The sequence below is a fragment of the Rhyacophila brunnea genome, unplaced genomic scaffold (genome assembly GCF_057557595.1).
Source record: "Rhyacophila brunnea isolate RB1 unplaced genomic scaffold, BYU_Rbru_1.0 scaffold_21, whole genome shotgun sequence".
Lineage (NCBI taxonomy): Eukaryota > Metazoa > Arthropoda > Insecta > Trichoptera > Rhyacophilidae > Rhyacophila > Rhyacophila brunnea.
Window position 1 is genome coordinate 15,057,781 of NW_028232871.1, and position 18,463 is coordinate 15,076,243.

At 35.3% G+C, this 18,463-nt stretch overlaps 2 protein-coding genes across 5 annotated transcripts in view; both read left to right on the forward strand.

Annotated features, from left to right (window-relative positions):
• Window positions 1-18,463, forward strand: part of LOC147070772 (uncharacterized) — a 387,074-nt gene that overhangs the window by 34,567 nt on the left and 334,044 nt on the right. The window lies entirely within an intron of this gene.
• On the forward strand, window positions 1,451-5,835 carry LOC147070775 (protein NDRG3-like). 4 transcript variants are annotated; one of them, XM_085949009.1, is made up of 2 exons: window positions 1,451-1,524; window positions 3,345-5,835. In XM_085949009.1, exon 2 carries the CDS (start codon window positions 3,381-3,383, stop codon window positions 4,437-4,439), a length of 1,059 nt encoding a protein of 352 aa, XP_085805135.1. In that variant the 5' UTR covers window positions 1,451-1,524; window positions 3,345-3,380; the 3' UTR covers window positions 4,440-5,835. The 4 variants fall into 4 exon arrangements, with proteins under 4 accessions (XP_085805135.1, XP_085805138.1, XP_085805134.1 ...); XM_085949012.1 differs by lacking the exon at window positions 1,451-1,524 and adding an exon at window positions 1,539-1,597; XM_085949008.1 differs by lacking the exon at window positions 1,451-1,524 and adding an exon at window positions 1,584-1,930.

Below are 18,463 nucleotides of genomic sequence, written 5' to 3' on the forward strand. Positions count from 1 at the left end.
TGGATAGCTGCCGTAGCGGCAGAATGTCATCAATGGGAATTTAGAGCATACATCGACGATTCAATTCAATAACGTCATCGTAGGTATCGTGAAAATGCATTCATTAAACGAAGTTGCGATTTTATATGACAGATCACAGCACTGTCGTGTCGCGGGAACGTTCTGCGATTTGAATCTGACATGGGCTGATTTTAAAGAAAATACCGAAGATATTAATTTTTTCCACTCAATATCGACGTTTCGGCTTAAATATGTTCAATAAGCATGTCACTCATGTTAAATGTGCCGAAATTCCTTCGTTGCAAAGTTTATATCATTTTGTGCAGTTCGACGTTTAACATAGGGGCAGATTGGCAATGCGCGGAGGTGACATTTATTTTTTATAACTTTTATTATAACTATCTTATTACTCGATGGACAACGCTAAAACTTTGGAATATGTAAATATGCATCGTCTGAAACATATCTACAATGCGGCCGCACGCAATGAATTTTTAAAAATCGGCGGTCACAGTTAGAGTTCCGTAAACAACGCGACCGAATTATGCCAAATTATCAGCTATGTTTCGCATTAATCATTTCAAAATCATACGTATATTTAAAATGTGTACTGAAGAGAGCTAGCCGCCTACCTAGCCGGCTGGCTTTATATTTTAGTAAATGAATTTTTTTTAAATCGGGTTATTTAATACTTAATTATAAATAATGAATAATTATTATTAACGTGACAAATTTAAACTTAAAAATGAACTAATAGTCTTATACAGTAGAGAAGATTTCTACGTTACTGTTGGAGCATTATTGATACTTCAACTTTTCACTAATAATAATTTACTGGAAGTATTTGGCAAAAGTGTTACCCTATTAAAAATAATTTGTACAATCCCGATGATTTCAGTGGGAAGTGAGCGTTGTTTCTCAACTTTAGAAAAGGTTAAGTCATTTTTGAGAAATACAATGACTCAAGACAGGCTAAATGCTCTTGCGATGTTAAGTATAGATGTTCGTCTTATCGACGTGTTTTCAAAATCGATGGAAAATGGACTTCTTGTATAAATAGGTGAGTTTTTTTTTGCACTCCCTCATATTCTTGTCACCGGCCGCCACTGCCTATACTACTAATAGTCAAACTAGCCCGCTACTAAAACTCAATAAAAAAAATTAGCAAAATACTCTTTATTTTCCTGAGACATTACTATAAATCTCACACTGCTTCCCTCCGTATTTGAAACTGATCGTCCTCTTTTCATATTTGAGTTATAATTGTGTAAGTCTGTGAACATGGCTACAATAGTTAGTTATATAATATATTACTTGTATATATTTTGTTGAATCTAGTTGCAATTTCATTTACCTATATTAGCGATTGTTTAAAAATCGGGCGCATGGTTTACCCAAATTCGGCCCAGTCCGAACTCATCATACCGTAGTGTGCGTAGCGTGCCTCGAGCGAACAAGATAGCAGCAGCCGCAGAGCGAGACAGACGACCGACGTGACGTCACGGCCCGTCATACAATACCTAGGTATGTAATTTTATTGTGAATTGTGATTACCGAAGCGCTGCGTTCCGGTTTGTGCACTTAGTGACTGAATTCGGTACGCCAGATAACGATAAATAATAATTTATTTAAATAATTATCGCTTTATGTTGTAAAACAACCTCTCGGAACAGTTGTTACGTATTGTATCGCAAGCGCATGCGCGATTCGCTCACCGGCGCAATGGCGGACTGGCGCTCGGCTGTGTCTTTCTGATTACGTCTGTATTCTGTCAACCCACAATATTTGCTTAGTACCTAATAACGCGTGGCTAATTTAATAATGCGATACCGATCTCAATAATATTATAGTATTGCCGCCTTCGACAAGTTTAATTTCGCTCGACGTTTTTGACGCGCGTTGAAGCAGTGATCTCGGCATTTTTCTGACGGTAAATGTTTTTACACCGGAAATGAACGATTTTTCTATAACTTTGTGACGTAAAACATCATTAGAGTCGTGTTAAACATTTTGACATACATGCCAATATATACATAATGTGTTAAGCTGAACAAACACACAATCAGATACAGATAAACACGTCATGTGTAACAAATTAACCTAACATACCTAGTTTGCGTTGTTTTGTAATTATGTAGGTACGTAACAGGGGCGTGACAAAAAAGTTCGAGAAAAGAGTCAGAAAAACTTTATTCCGGTTTATTAAATTAAAACTAATTTATGAGGCCACCTTCCGGGTGGTGAAATTCGAATTATTTAATATAAACTAATTCAAATTAAAATACTTAAGTATTTTTACGCCACGTATTTTTAATTAATAGTAATATGAAGTTTGCGTTAATTAAAGTTGTATTAAAATGTCTAAAAACTGTACTTAAAATATTGTAACGTATTGCTTAAAACGTCAAGCTCGTAGTGCAGTATTTTGAATTCACTGCTGACCAGTTAATTACCACAACTCGGTCACTACTAAAGACATGCCTGGCGTGTAGCAATTAGCATGATAATTAAATGTGGTAAATAACTGGTCAGCAGTGAAACTATATGTATCTACTGTACGAAAATATTTTCTTGGCTACGTGTTAAAACTGTGAACTAAAATGATCCGCCCATTTTTAACCGCAATTCCATTAAAAGCTCCTCCCATTTAGTAAACAACAGCGCCTGGAAACGCAACCAAGAAGATGTTTTCGTACAGTAATGGCCACACGCCAGGCGTGTCTTTAGCAATAAACGAAATTCGCTATATCACTGTCAATAATATTATGTAATCGTATAGGGCAGCACACGTGGATGTTTTTGTCACACACAATTTTCATATTTAGAAAATAGTGAAGCTAAAATATATTGTGGTACTAAACCGTAATGTACTAAAGCTAACATAATTGTCACATTTACCTATACATTGACATAAATTATTAAAATACCTGACTTTATAAATGCATCATACTACCATGATTATAAGAACATATATACCCACGTTTAAAACAATCATGTTTTATATCCAACAGTCAAAATAAGGGTTTCAAGTTCGCAGGAATGCACGTGTGGGGGCCAAACGAGACAAGCCGATATGAACGGATTAGAGTCAAAACGGTTGGCTCCGCCTACGTGTTACTCCATAAATTTGTGGACCTTACTTTGATTCTCTTGTGCTTGTAATACTGTTTGAATCAAGATTTAATTAACCAATAATGAAGATATCTATAATTTGTAAATCTAGTCGAGATATTGTTTCTACAATAGTATGCAAGTTGTCAAATTTAAACAAAATTTTGTACACATAATTTTGTATAACGGTGGTACTATATTAATTTACCTAATCATGTTCCTTTTCTCTTTAGATTTGCTAGTGTGCCTGATTGTGCAAACTCCTCAACATGCCTGACCAAGACGCGGAGCAGTATGCTCTCCTCAGCAAGATGACGTCTGATGGAATGGACGACGTAGACCTGAAAGGCATCCAACTTCACACTTCATCCGCGAGGAGTGTCGGAGGAGCACCCAACAACCCAGTCAGAGAAGAACGCATCCAAACCGACAAGGGAGAAATATTAGTAGCAGTACAGGGGTTAAGGACCAGGCCGGCGATAATAACGTACCACGATCTGGGTCTCAATTGGGTGTCCAGTTTTCAAGCGTTTTTCAACTACATTGACATGCGAGCTCTGCTAGAGAACTTCTGTGTGTATCATGTCAATGCTCCTGGTCAAGAATATGGAGCTACAGATTTACCTGATAATTACACCTACCCAAGTATGGATGAGTTATCTGACCAGATGCATTTCGTTCTGGGTCATTTCAATATAAAATCTTTCATCGGGTTCGGGGTTGGCGCTGGTGCAAATATCCTATCTCGGTTTGCGTTAGCTAATCCAGCTAAAGTGGAAATGCTGTGCTTAATTAACTGCGTTTCCACAGCTGCAGGATGGATTGAGTGGGGTTACCAGAAAATGAACTCTAGACATCTTCGCTCCAAAGGAATGACTCAAGGTGTCCTCGATTATCTAATGTGGCATCACTTCGGGAGAGGAACCGAAGAACGCAATCATGACTTAGTCCAAGTCTACAACTCCTATTTTGCAAACCACATTAATCCTCTTAATCTGGCACTCTTTATTGATTCATACGTTTACCGTACGGACTTGAATATTGCTCGGTCAGAAACTGAACCACCAGGAAGAAGGACGAGTGATACTCCTTATCCCGGATTGAAAATGCCTGTTATGAATATTACTGGATCCCTAAGTCCTCATGTCGAAGATACTGTAACTCTCAATAGTCGACTGGATCCTTCTAATTCGACTTGGATGAAAATATCTGATTGCGGAATGGTTTTAGAAGAACAGCCCGGCAAAGTGTCCGAGGCTTTCAAGTTGTTCTTGCAAGGGGAAGGTTATGCTGTCAATTTACTTCAGAAGATCCCCAAGAACGATTGATGTCATGCAGAAGAGGTTCAATCGCTTACTCACGTGACAGAACCTGTTACTCTATGTGTTGCACCCACACGTTATTGAAGTCTGAAGTCTGATGTCAGTCAAGTATTAGTCACGAATAAGATCTTTATTTTCTAGTGCTTTACTGTTAGACTGCCACGCAAAACATACCAAAAATATAGATATAAAAAGTATTATATTGATTATAAAACTGCCATAATTGTTATCGATTGTTTAGCGCCACTTCAGCCTTTGATCGCTTTATCACTTTTTACTTTCATAGACTAGGTTTGCTCCCACACTTAATCAAAAACCGGTTTGAGTCAGTTTGATATTTTGTTGCGTATGCGTGAATCCAAAACAGTTAAGCGCGAACCAAATTGATGTGCATGTCGCCTCCTGTCATGGGCTGCCGCTACAGGAAAAAAGTGTGTAATGTCGTTGTTCTTGATATTTAAATTGTTATCCAGACTGATGCTCCCATCCCGTAGCACATTTTGAACCTTTAAAGTCTTTAAACGAACATTGTCAGTTGGCCAAATCTGCCGAAATCACTAAAACAACAATGATATCACCTCACGTTGAATCGCACTGCATCGTCACCTGCATAACATTTTGAACATTTTTATCATATTCCAAATGCCTACACTTTTCGAATGTCATGTCAAAATGACATTTTTTTTTTGTTTTTAGTTGTTGGTACTATGTATTTTCAATAAAAATATTGTCTGTAATAAAACTATGGTCTGCAGTTTGGGTTCTGTTCAAAATATTATCTATGGATGTCTAATAGATGATAGAAACTGTTAAAATTTATTGAAATTAGCATGAATAATAATTAATAATAATTCAAATTACTAAAACATTATAGTTGGCGCTCTGCATCAGTATCATTCTTCAGTGAATTTACGGAGATGGTGATGGTTCAAAATATTCTGCAAAATGACAAAACCGTAGACTACATTTTTCACCGCGACAGCGTGACAGTAGGCGACATGCGCCATGACATGCACCTCAATTTGGTTCGCGCTTTATTGTGACAATTTGTTATACAAAGCATGTAAACTGACGTAACTTAATATTGTAGCATTGATATAACTTTTGGTTATAGTATCTGTCAGCATCCTCCAAACATAAGGAGATAATCGAAGCTTAATCGATTCTAGTTGTTTTATCAGTGTTGAAACTGCAGGAGAAGAATTCAACTTAGTGTTGAATAATCATTAGCTGGAACAAAACATCTTTCCTTTTATATATTTGTTTTTCCTACAATTTTTACACATTTTCGCAATAATTCATAGAAATATTAGAATGCCATGACTATTGATGTTAAAATATGTATTGTGGCTTCTACAATGATCTGCAATTTGACTGATTTTTTATGTATTTTGAAATAAATTTTTGTTTGGTTACTGGTTAATTTTTGTGTACCTGTCTTCGAGTTTATTAATAACTATGGCCTCATGATCCTGTTTTCAAAAAATATTGTACTTATATATTTTCATATAATTCATAGTTTAGTTAAAATATTAACTATATTATATATATATACAATTAGTAAGTACCTACCTGTTCCAAATTTTGAAAAATTGTGTCTTGTTGAAATTTATGTAGTTTATTTTGTTTAATATTTGGCAAATATTGTATGATTTGTTCAGCATTTTGAAGAAAATGTAACATGTTACAAATAAAGGCAAATCTTGTGATAATAAACTAAATGTATTAATAGCACTTGTGTATTTTTCTTTTCTTCCATTTCAAATACTGGACTAAACTCTTTCCTATCTTATAATTATTCGACTACATACAATCAATCTTTTGTCATCTGTCTTTATATTATGCCCAGTGACATCTCTTTATTACCTAAATTTTTATCCTAAATTGTTGGACCTCTACACACTGTTTATTTTCAGTTAGGGATATTCACTACATAACATGTTTTCTTTCTTCTTTCGTACCTTTATTATCTTTCTTCGATTACATATTGATTAATTTTTCAGCTTCACTTTTATCTACTTATTTTTTACTTGATTCAAAATCAATATCCATTACAATATTGTATATCTCAAGTTTCACACGATATGCTGCCTGTACCTATGTGTACCTATATATCTAAATAGTGTCGTAAATTCGTGGTTTGGTTTCGTCTCCTATTGGAGAAAAAGTTTACCATTCTCTTTTACAATCTGTAACAGGACTGCAGTAGCGAAGGGTGGAGGTAGGCTGTTAAGATCCGCCATAAATAGTGCAAACTAAACTTTATCAATCATACGTATTTGTTTTCATTGAAATAAGGCTACAATTTACAAATGGTATTGGTGTTGGTTCAATTTAAACCCTACGAAATATAAGCCATAATAGATAATAGCCAAAAAATACTCGCCTATCTATTATAGATAGAAAACTATTTTTGTCTATTGTAGTTTGGATTAGGCTGGGCTTAATGATTTTAAATAAATGTACCAACAATATATGTGTAATATATATTCTTAATGCAACGAAATCAAATAAGTAGGAATGAAAAAGTGTGCACAATTTTGTCGTATCGCCCAAAGTATACCAAAACTATTATGGGTTGGTTTTGGCAGGCATTAATTGATTTTTAAAAACTAACCAATTCCATCTGTAAAAAATTGTAGTCTTTGTTCAATAAAAACAAATACGTATGACTAACAAAGGTGCACTATTTATAGCGGATCTTAACAGCCTTTCTTCACCTTTCGCTACTGGTGTCCGCTTATGACACCGTGGGTTCTATCCCACATCTGGTAAATTCTTGCTTTGTTTGCGTCTGCTAATGAAGAAAAAGTTGACCATTCAATCCGTAACAGGTCAGTCAGGAAATCTCTCTTCGGGACACGATCAAAACCACGTATGATTGTAGAGCTAACGAAAAAGTGTACCAAATTAATTTCCTAAAAGAATAATCAGAATTCTTCAATGATAAACAATTAAATATTGTTATGGAAGCCACAGACGATAAACTTCAACATTCTTCGAGGGTTGAGAAACAGGAATTATGACGTAAGTATGTTATTGAAGGTAAGCAAGATGTAAAGGTAAACAGTACCCAAACATGAAATTAAATGTTTCAACATAATAATCAATTCTTCCACCAATTGACCAATTATGACTTAAATTATTTTCTAATGGATTAAGTTTTGTACTATTCCATTTGAGTCGTTTTTGCGACCCGGGTTTCGCCTTCCGGCATCTTTTGCACTCACCAAAAAAGGCAAATACACACTGACAACGAAACGAATACAATTAACTCTAACTTATATAACAAATTAATACAACAAAGTAGGTAAAAACTTTATCACCTACCTAGGATCCTACCAGTCAAGAATCACAATAAAAAACATACAAACAAATTTTGAATATTTGAAGTGTTTATAAAAACCCCTTACCTTATCGTTATCAGTGTTATCACTATCACTCTTGGATGGATCATTATTCATTAGTAATTATAAGCAATAAAAATACTACACTCAAGACGTGTAAACTCGTCCATAATGGTAACGTATTGGGAATTTACTTGAGTTAACTATGGAGATATATCTGTGATATCAGTCTTTAAAAGGTTATTACTTATTAGTTAAACAATTAATCTTCTTTGTCCATATCCGCCCCTTAAGTGGAGCATATGGACACCACGCGGCGCCTCCAAGAATCCCTGTCGCTCGCCAGTCTTCTTGCTTCTTTCCAGGTCAAACCAGCATCCCGTAGCTCCGCCGTATACACTCTGTAGATTGTATTTAGCGGCCTTCCAGGTTTGATCCAGGTTTCCAGGTTTTTCAAGCCAACCAGATTCGCCGGAATCCGGTTGGCTTGAAGAACAGGCAAGCCAGGTTAAAGTTCTCTTCTGGCATCCGCAGCACGTGGCCGAGTCAGGTCCAACGTCGCCTCTTCACTTTCAGCGTGATGAGAGGCTGCTTGGTGCGTTTTCTTTTCTCCTCGTTGCTATTATGTTGCTAAAAATTAATATTCTAACAAAACTTAAATCCATTAGAATTCAAATTCTTTCATTCAATTCAAGTTCCTTCGGTCGATAGTATTAATACCTACTTACATTATAGTTTGAGACAACCTAGTCCTAAAATTCTATGAACGTACACACAACAAAATGATCACGTAGCTTTATAAAGCTACATTCTCTGTCAAGTGTAAATTTGATACATTTTCCTTTATCATTCTTCAGCATCATTTCTTTATTCCGAATCTGAACTCTCGTTTTCTTAAACCTTCCAATGCTATTTCCATAGGTTTGACATTTTCTGGCTTCTTGCCCAAAATATATACATCAATAAAATTTGTCATTTTATATGAAATCAGAACTAGACAAATAATTATTTTTTTTCTGTTCAGATTTGTTTTCTTGATTTCATAAACAAAATGAATAATCTAGACAGCATTTAATTTGACAGTAGGTATTCAGTTGAGTTGATTTAGATAGTTATCGTCAAATAGATCTCCCAACTATATTTCCATCTTTTGTTGCATTCTTAAATCTTGTGAATTTTTCGTTGAATAAAAGAAATAGTTAAGAATTATTAGCAAGTTCAAGTAACTTACAACAGAAAATAATGGAGTGATCCGTGACGTCGGTTAGTAACCTAATAAATAAGTACTTTAATTTAGAATACAAAAAACGATCGTACCTACCGTAACTTAATTTGGAGAGCGCTTATGAGCAGGTATTAAAAAGGCAAATAGTTAAAAATTTGTCGCAATTAAGCATGGCAGTCGTAACATATGGTGGTAATGCACAGGGCGCGATACCCAAGAGACGCAGGTTCGTTTCCTGCCGGGTGCCTTTTCGAAAAAGATTTTTTCTATTGGCTATATTTTCTCATGAGTGTTTTCAGAATCATGTATGTTCAATAATTAAAATGGTACATTCTTAAATTTTGTGAATTATTCGTTGAATAAAAGAAATAGCTAATTTTTATTATTTGTTTACATTTTATATCGAAAAGAAATTTGATGGAACTGCTGACGGAGGTCCGAATAAATTGGCACCAAACTATGTTAACAAGGTTTAAAATTTCTTGCCAAGGAATTTCTCTGGGAACTAAATGTATGAATATGATCACAAACATTTGATTCGGGGAAGCATTCAAAATGACAACTCAAAGGTCAGTTAAAAAAAACGGAACTTTATTAAAATTACTATAAGTCGTTGCTTTGGTCGCTTTTTTATTGACTTGGAATGTACTGCTCCTTTTATGGAGTAGTTTATAACTATGTGTTCATGCATTGAATGTATGTATTTAAATGCGTAAATTGTTTATTTCATTCTTACTTCATTACCAATCATAGAAAGAATTACAATTTAAGAACTGTCCAAATACGACATATTTTTAGAATTTAGATTGGCATTTCTGGTGTTTCATTTTGAAGACTGTTCATAGAATATTACAAACAATCGAAAATCGCTGGATAATTGTAGTTATCCAACTTCCGAAAGAAACCTAAAGGCGTGGATCAACGAAACAGTTGAATTATTATGCAGAAATACGTGGCAACTCAACGCAAAGGATTACTTTTAAAAGCAGTTTTATTTTTCTGTAGGCTTCCTTTCTTCATTATTCGTCTCTGATTTTCTTCGTATAGTATCTAACACTAGACAGTGGATATCAGCTGCGTTCCGAAGTGTCGTTTTAACAGATTCCGGAGATTTCGATTTCGCAGCATTGTTGATCGAGCTAACCTTCTACCAACAGCAAGTTCACTCCAAAACCTCGAAACAGTCGACGAGTTTGCAGGTATATCTGGGATCGACCAGCGATGACACGTCTTACCACTATATGGAAGGATCGGCGAATTTCTCGTTCGTTTGATCTAAACGCATGCTTGAGCAAGAGTACAGATGTGTTGAGCATTCTTTCTGTGCTCGCTGGTGGAGCGGTTTCATCAAAGTGTTCTTCGCTCACTGTAGAACATACCTATACGATTACTAAATATTAGATCACTTTTGCGTATTGTTAGATGTTGCACGGAAATAAAAATTGACCAGCCAAAAACGCGACCAAGTCATGCACTCGCGAACAAACAAATGTGATAGTTTAAACCAAACGAACAAAAACACAGAAAGAGAGCATTCGCTCGTTGTGTTCTTTAAACTTATTTTGTGGATTTTGTTCACTAGCTGTTTACACCAGGCGAGCAGGAACAGAATGCTCTAGCTTTCGCTCTATATTCTTGTTCGTTTGGTCTAAATGCACCTTTACATCTGACAATTTTCACTCCGCCATCTAAATCCTCTCGACTTACAGTTTAAACGTTTGTCAAGTGGGAGTAAAAAAACTAGGAAGCTATCAACTTAACATTAATTATCGAACTTCAAATGCGAGATAAAACCAAAATGCCTAGCTACTAATACCAATACAATGTGTAAGAATTATGACTGTTCTAAGAAAATATTAATTTAAAAAAAATCTAATTTATATTTGTTTACCAACTTTTCGATTACTCCAAATTTTTCTTTTATTCATCACGATGAAATTTTTGAAAATCCGCCAAAAATCTTCGAATCGAATCGCGGGCAATAATCCAAGTGACATTTCATACATTTTAGCTGAATTCTTGCAATTTGCTGTCTCATTAATATTAGGTATGTATGGAATGTTGAAACGTGACTGAATTCATTGTAAAAATCAATGGCTTATTGAAAATAAATGGTAAGTAAGATGATTGTCGGAATTGCTGTTTTTTGATCCGCCTAGTTCTGGTGATATAACCAATCACTTTGTAATATTATAATAGATATACCATCATAACTACTCCGGTGTTCGAATTATAACTAAGCTCGCTGGCTTCCTGTAAAGCAGCGATTTCCAAACTGGGAGCCGCGGAGTGTTGCTAAGAGAGGCGCGAAAAGTTTAACACAATTCACTTAAAACCAGAATCCATATTTTCATACAGTGAAAGTGACGTGACAAATGTGACAAATATTTATTTGAATATATAGATGTTGAATTTATTTAAAATTGAAGAAAAAATTAATGTAGCCACAGGTCTGCAGTTTGCAAATGCATAGTTTATAAAACGGCCGCTAGTTATAAACTATACAAAAAACAGTCATATAAAAGGTTGTTTGCAAACCTGTCTGAAAATATGGAGACAAATTTTATAATACCTCACTTCTACACTATTGTGAAGCGCGCTGGCTATCTCGTGAAAAAATGAAGTCTGAATAAAAGGTTCAAATCATAATGTTGAAATTTGACGCAAGTTTGTTTAGGAACGATAATTTTGTTGTATTTGGTTGAAATTAAAATAAAATGTGTGGATAAATCAATGCAAGGACCACTAATGCATTCACTGATTTAAAAAGACAAAGTGAAGGCATTCATAAAAATTTGGGAGCTTTGGAAATCAAAATTACTAAAAAATAAGTTCGCCATGTATCCACATTTAAATTATTTCTACGCCAGATATATATATATTGAAGAAAACAAAAATCTATTTATTGAGGTCTTGATTAGTTTGATAATGCACTTTAAACATTATTTTATTAATAGTAAAAAAAGTCTTGTTTTGTTTCAAGACTATTAAATATTTTAAATATGTGGTTGAAAGATCCTGATCTCGGGCCCACTTCAGGATGTGGGGCCCATGATAGAATCCATTTGTCAATGAACGATGATAAATTTGGATTGACTACTATTGAAATTGATTGTGCTAATAAACAAGCACATTCATCGCATGAAAAACAGATTAATTTAAAAATGAATAAGTACTTAGTAAAACCTTGTTTATTTTTTTTCATTTTTGTGTTAGTACATTGTTGACTATTTAAAAGGGTGTCTGTATTATTTAATGATATAAAGAGGGGGGGAGGCGCCAAGATTAATTTTTTTTAAAAGGGAGACGTAGTAACATAAAGTTTGGAAACCACTGCTGTAAAGTGTAAACCGACAAGAATCGTGTTTTATTTAGACATGAACCGACAAGAATCTTTTAAATTAGTAAAGAATGAGAATAATTCTTTTTTATGCTTATGTGCCAAAATATTTGTGATAACGCCTGGCGTTACAGCAAAAAAAAACAAGCAATATTAAACCATGTCAAAAGCTTTTTTATAAACTCTTCCGGCCAAATTTTGTCCCTCTACTCAAAACGCTAGTTCTGGCAAGAATGCTATAGGTTCGCCTGTGTCCGGAAACTTGTACGTATGCAGTTCGCCGTACCACACTTCACCGTGAAATGTTTTATCGGAAATATATGGCCGAATATTAAAGACCGTCCAACCTCTTTGGGTCGTATAGTAGTTACAGACATAAAATTCATGTCTAAATAAAATACGGTTCTCGTCGGTTTACACTTTACAAGAAACCAGCAGTAAACAAATTTTGAAAATAGCCGCTATACCCGATTATTTGTTAGGTTACATTAGGTTAGGTTAGGTTAGGTTTTCATACTTGAATTCATGAACTTTGCCAAAATCAGCTATGAAAATTGAATTAATGTTCATATTGAATCTAATACAATTGGAGACCGTATAGCATACGGTCTCTTTCCAAAAAGAAAGCTCACAGCGAACTGTGCCACGGTGAAATGTTTTACGTACAATTTACACGTAACCGTTCACGTGTCTCGTGTAGGTAGATTCCCACGCTGGTTTTCCTGGAAATCATGACAACCGACTATTTGACTAGGTACTGTATCTAACAAACCTACTGTAAAAACCTACAAAAATGACGATAATAATTGCCTGAAAACGATGATTAAAATGGGTGATGATCATTGTTTCAATCAAAAAGTATAACTCCATTTAAGGTCAAAATAAAGAAATGCATTTTATTCTTTGTTACTAGTTACAAATAATAATATTTCTGAGAATAGTGTCGAGTTTCCAAGAATGATTGTGGTTTATGATACATTTATTAATCAACATTATCATAATCATTTCTGAATCAACATTTTCCTGTTTCATATGAATGGATAATGAGTTGATGCATTCTATGTAGGTAGGTACATTAATAAGTATCGAATTTATAAGTTATAAGAGTGAATCGTTAAAAATGTGCATAAATGGCAGATTTTTGTGTCCAGGAATTTTCTATATCCGAGAAAGCAACAAAGAGATTTTGGAGAAACCGAGAAATTGTCAATAGGCTAAGTTTACCCAAGAAAATTTGAGATCTGATAAAAAGAACACACGTGTCAGGTATACTTACAAGAAATAAGATGATCATACGATATTACTACTAATGAATAGGTACATAGGTAGACACTAATGACAACGACACACTAATTTAATAAGCGATCAGTATAAATTAAATACGTATTTTTTCATAACATTTATACACATCGAAAATCATTAGATAAAAGTTCTTTTTATTTTTAAAAACAGTCTATATTAATTATTAATATTCCATTAAACACCAAAGAATTTTTTTTTTATATTATCTAATTATTTAGTTGTAGGCTCTGCGATCGGAGCTTACCTTAGTTCATACAATTCGATAGACTGGGCGGGGCTACGTGACGTAAAGTCCATTATGAAAAAAATTGAGAATAATTTTAAACAAAATCCGACCTTTATTTACGTCAAGACAGATGACGCGGTGTGGTATATTTTTTAAAACCTTTGCAGATTGTTTTGTAATTATCTGTGTAATACATTCCTACACATACGGCATCTGTCGTTGTCAAAATAAATTATTTTATAGAATATAATATAATCAAGTGATTATATAAATAAGTCAATATGCAATTAAAAAAATTGTCTTAAGAAGGTAGGCTTCTAATAATCGCCTAGTATGGAGTCTTCGCCACTGCTGAGTACAAAAAAAACACTTATGGGAATAAACGTTGTGCATCTGGGGTGCGCGTTGTAACCCAAATGAATCTTGAGGGGTGTCCTTATAAAAAGGCGATGTGATGCAATTTTAACGCATTTATCGAACTAATCTTGCAGCATGGTTAAGTTGTTTATCTATAGATATTAACATCGCCAAGTTGTCATTACCGATTTCCTTCAACAAGCAATGGCTGCCAGTTTCTGATATTCATTGTTTTTATTATACTTACTTACTTGCGTGCAGTTATAAATGATTTTACATGGTTTTCCACAAAAGTTTTTTTATTATTACCTATCTATCCATTGTCGAATAAGAACTTCTTGTCCACGTGTTAAAACTGTGAACTAAGGCCCGTTTCAGATGGGACACCGGTGTCGCGCTCGATGTAATATTGGAGGCCTTTGTATTCGAATAAAGGGGCCTTTGTAATGAATTAGAACATAAAACTGGCTGCGGTAATAAAAACAAGTGTGTCGGCGGCTTGGGAATGTAGCGGCCGACGGAAAAGTGTACCGGACACGCGTTGACTCATTAGCTCTGGGGCATTCATAAAAATAATACAATGGCCCTTTTATTCGAATACAAAGGCCTCCTTATAATATACGAGCGCGGTCCCGTCTGAAACGGGCCTAACAATCCCCTCCAGTGCACCTAATCGCAAATCGTTTTCAAATGAGAAACGCCCCCAAATTTATCATTTCATTTTACGCTCCCATAGTGAACGTATCTACCAATTTATGTAATTTGAAGCTATGTGTAATAAAAGTATATCTAAAACGATCAGAAGTGATGTTAGAATTATTATTAGCTTTTAGAAGTTTTGGTTTATTGCGAACAAGAAAAGGAGTCGCATCTGAAAGGAGAGACAAGACAATAATATATAATAGCACGCGTTGCCGCTACGACAGGTATGTCACAAGTCCTCTATATGCGACTACAGCGACTTCCTGTTATCGCCGATTTCTTGTTGTCGGACAATACTCATTATACCTAATGGATTGAGATTTTACTGATTGTATATGCCCCAAAAATTGGCAAATAATTGGCATGGTAATGGTTTGAAATTCTTTTAAAATGACCCTGCAATGCGAAGTCATTTGTAACAAACCTAATCAACAGACCAGAGGTCGTTTCAACATTGTGAAAATCTTGTACGTATTTTTTATCCGGTTGGAGCGGCCGATCGATGTTATGCCAATGAATTGAGTGTCCGGAAAAGATTTAGAATCGCAATATACTTGTATACTGTGAGGACATTATTTCCCGCCATAAATCTTGGCAGGACTGCCAACTTTACTGGCAATGTGATATTTTACGTGAAAGTGGCAACAATGAGTAATTGCCGTTTGAGAAATGCTTGTGAACAACTTCAGGGACGTGGAAAACACGGAGGCTATCTAGTTTTCAATCTCGCCATTAATTAATATCTTTACATTTAATGAATGTGAACAGTATGGAGCATATTATATCGATTGAAAACGAAATAACTTTCAGTATGTCATTTACGAGGACCAAATAATGTCGTTTGTTCAACGCGTGCGTACCTACTACCTGTGCTACTGTATGGCTGTGAGACATGGCATCTTACTAAGCTTCAAAGGTCTCGGCTTTTGCGCTTTGAGATCGATGTCTCCGCCGAATCTTAGTGGTACACTGGTATGACCGCGTTACAGACACTCGAGTTCGTGAGCAGACACAGCAGCCTTCGTTAATTGAGGTAATCACGAAGAGACGTTTTACGTTGCTGGGACATGTGTTCCGGATGCCTCCAAAGAGTGCGACACTTCGTACCCTTGTGGGACAGCCTCAAGGGTTCCGTCACCATGGCCGGCCCTCCCTCACCCTGTAGCGGTGGCTGGAATGGCGGGAGGCGCAAGAATTGGCGATGGATCGTGGGAAGTGGCGCGAACTTGTTCTTGCCCTATGCCCCAATGCTGGGTCGTGACAGAGTGGAAGAAGCCGAAGATGTCATTTACATTAATTGGCAGAGTCGTATTACCAATTATTTGTTATGAAAAAATATCACCGTGACGTGTTCTGGCGTCTTCAGCGATTATGATTCTCGGAAGTGGCTTCAATTTATGCCCAAATTATTTCATAGCATTTTTTTATAGAAACAATACATCTATCTTTTTAATTTAATCTGAGGAATGTGTATTATATTTGGCGCGACAAGCCTGACTTGAGGTTTGTACCATTTTCCAACTTATCAATCTTTATAAAACTCCGATGAGGTTGTAAAAATTTGTTTATAATTGACCACCGCCAATTTTTACGAATAATAAACAGTAAAAAATGAAACTAATTCGTGCGCTTTAATCAAAATAACATTATACAAGACCAGGTGTCGCTACTACCGATGAAACAGTAAAAAATCCCCCAAATAATACAGCATTAATTTATTGTATTTATCTAATTTTATGACGTATATTAATTACATGCAAATAAGTGGCTAAGATTTGTTTATATACCTACCGAGCTCAGGCGGTCAAATAGAGTAACTGTCTTTAAACTTGTGACATGCAAACGCTGTCAGCGCCGCAGGCGTAAAATGAGGCTAATGATATCATAAATATTATTTTTTACCATGAGTCCGACAAGTTTGGAATTAAACTTGAAATATGCTTAATAAAGTAGATATTATGTACTTAAGTGAATTTAATTACCTTTTAATAATTCACAAACCGGGAGGCGATAATTTCGGGGAATTCACGGACCGGAGCTGCGTTCCTGTGCGCTCCAGTTCATTTCGAGCGCTGGACTCACTAAATTTGCACAAGTTTTTGGGATACAAAAAAACATGGTCAGTTTTTACAGTTTCTATAATCTGTACATTTTTGTTTTTTTTTTTCTTTTCTATGTGCCTTTATGGATGCCTCGCATTTACTATCAAGGTGTCTTTAAGGACTTTGGAACGCAAACGACTCTACTTGATGCTAGTCAAATGAAAATTGTACCGGCTGAGAAATATGCCTTATTGAAAACCATTCATCTACCCGCATCGGGTATTGCTAATTTGAAATTGGCCATGGCCTATGAAACCGCCATGCAAAAACCCTGGAAAATTCTTTTTGTTTGCGGACATAATAATTATGTTGGTTACGACTAGGCTAATTTTTAGCTAATAAAATTTATATTTTTCTCATGTCTCAAGTGTTCGAATAAGTTTAACCGTTGAAAAAATTGTTTTAATTTAATTTAATTTTTTGAATTGAATTGCAGCTACGCTACTGAGTGCAGAGAGGAGTCATTCTCCAGATATTCATTCGTGGAAATCTTTCAGGATTCAGTAATCGCTTCTGAGAAAAAACACTGTTATGAAAAGCGAAATAATAATAATAGCGGTCAAGTGTTTGTTTGGGAGAGTCCAACGCACAAAAAATGAACAGAATCTGGAGCGCATTTTTTATCGTGATTCATATACGGCAAGACTGCGGTGTTTTCATCATTCATACTTTCGGCAATATTAGGTATTCAGGGTATTCTTATGCATTTATAAACCAAATAACGTTTTCTAGAAACAGTGATAACTGATTGTTTACTTTGTTTTGATTACTCCGAGACTCATCAATAAATCGCTAGGATTGAAACCATGACCCCCACATCCTGAAACGGAACCTAAAAGTGCGGCCACACCGGCAACAACTCGCGCGACAACTCGTTAAATTTTACGATAATTATTATAATTGCTTAAGAAATTTTACGATAATTATCATGCTTATCGTAAAATTTAACGAGTTGTCGCGCGACTTGTTTTCGGTGTGGACCCGGCATAAGGCTAGGATCATTGTCGCCATACGTATCGCCAAAGTTAAAGGCAGTGTGACGCTATACAGTAGCTTTTTCCAAATGTCGTTCACGGTAAAATTAAGGGCATTTAGTGTATTTTTAATGCATCCACTTGAATTACCTATGGAGTTAACAAGTTATGACACAAAAAAATTACATCACACAGCCACACATTTTAAAATATGACCAATATTAAAGGAAAATAGCGCATTTAGGACTATTGGTCCCTCTGAGGCGGACGAAACCGGTCCAAATTTATTAAATAATAAAAGTGGAATAAGTAAAAACTAAAATTTTGGCGTTTTATTAAATTAATCAATAAAACAATGCAGTTCCACCATGAACTGACAGTTAACACAATAAAAGACATTTATTCAAGTTGAAGAATCACAATGGTAGAATGTGGTGGATCACTGTCGTTTCGAT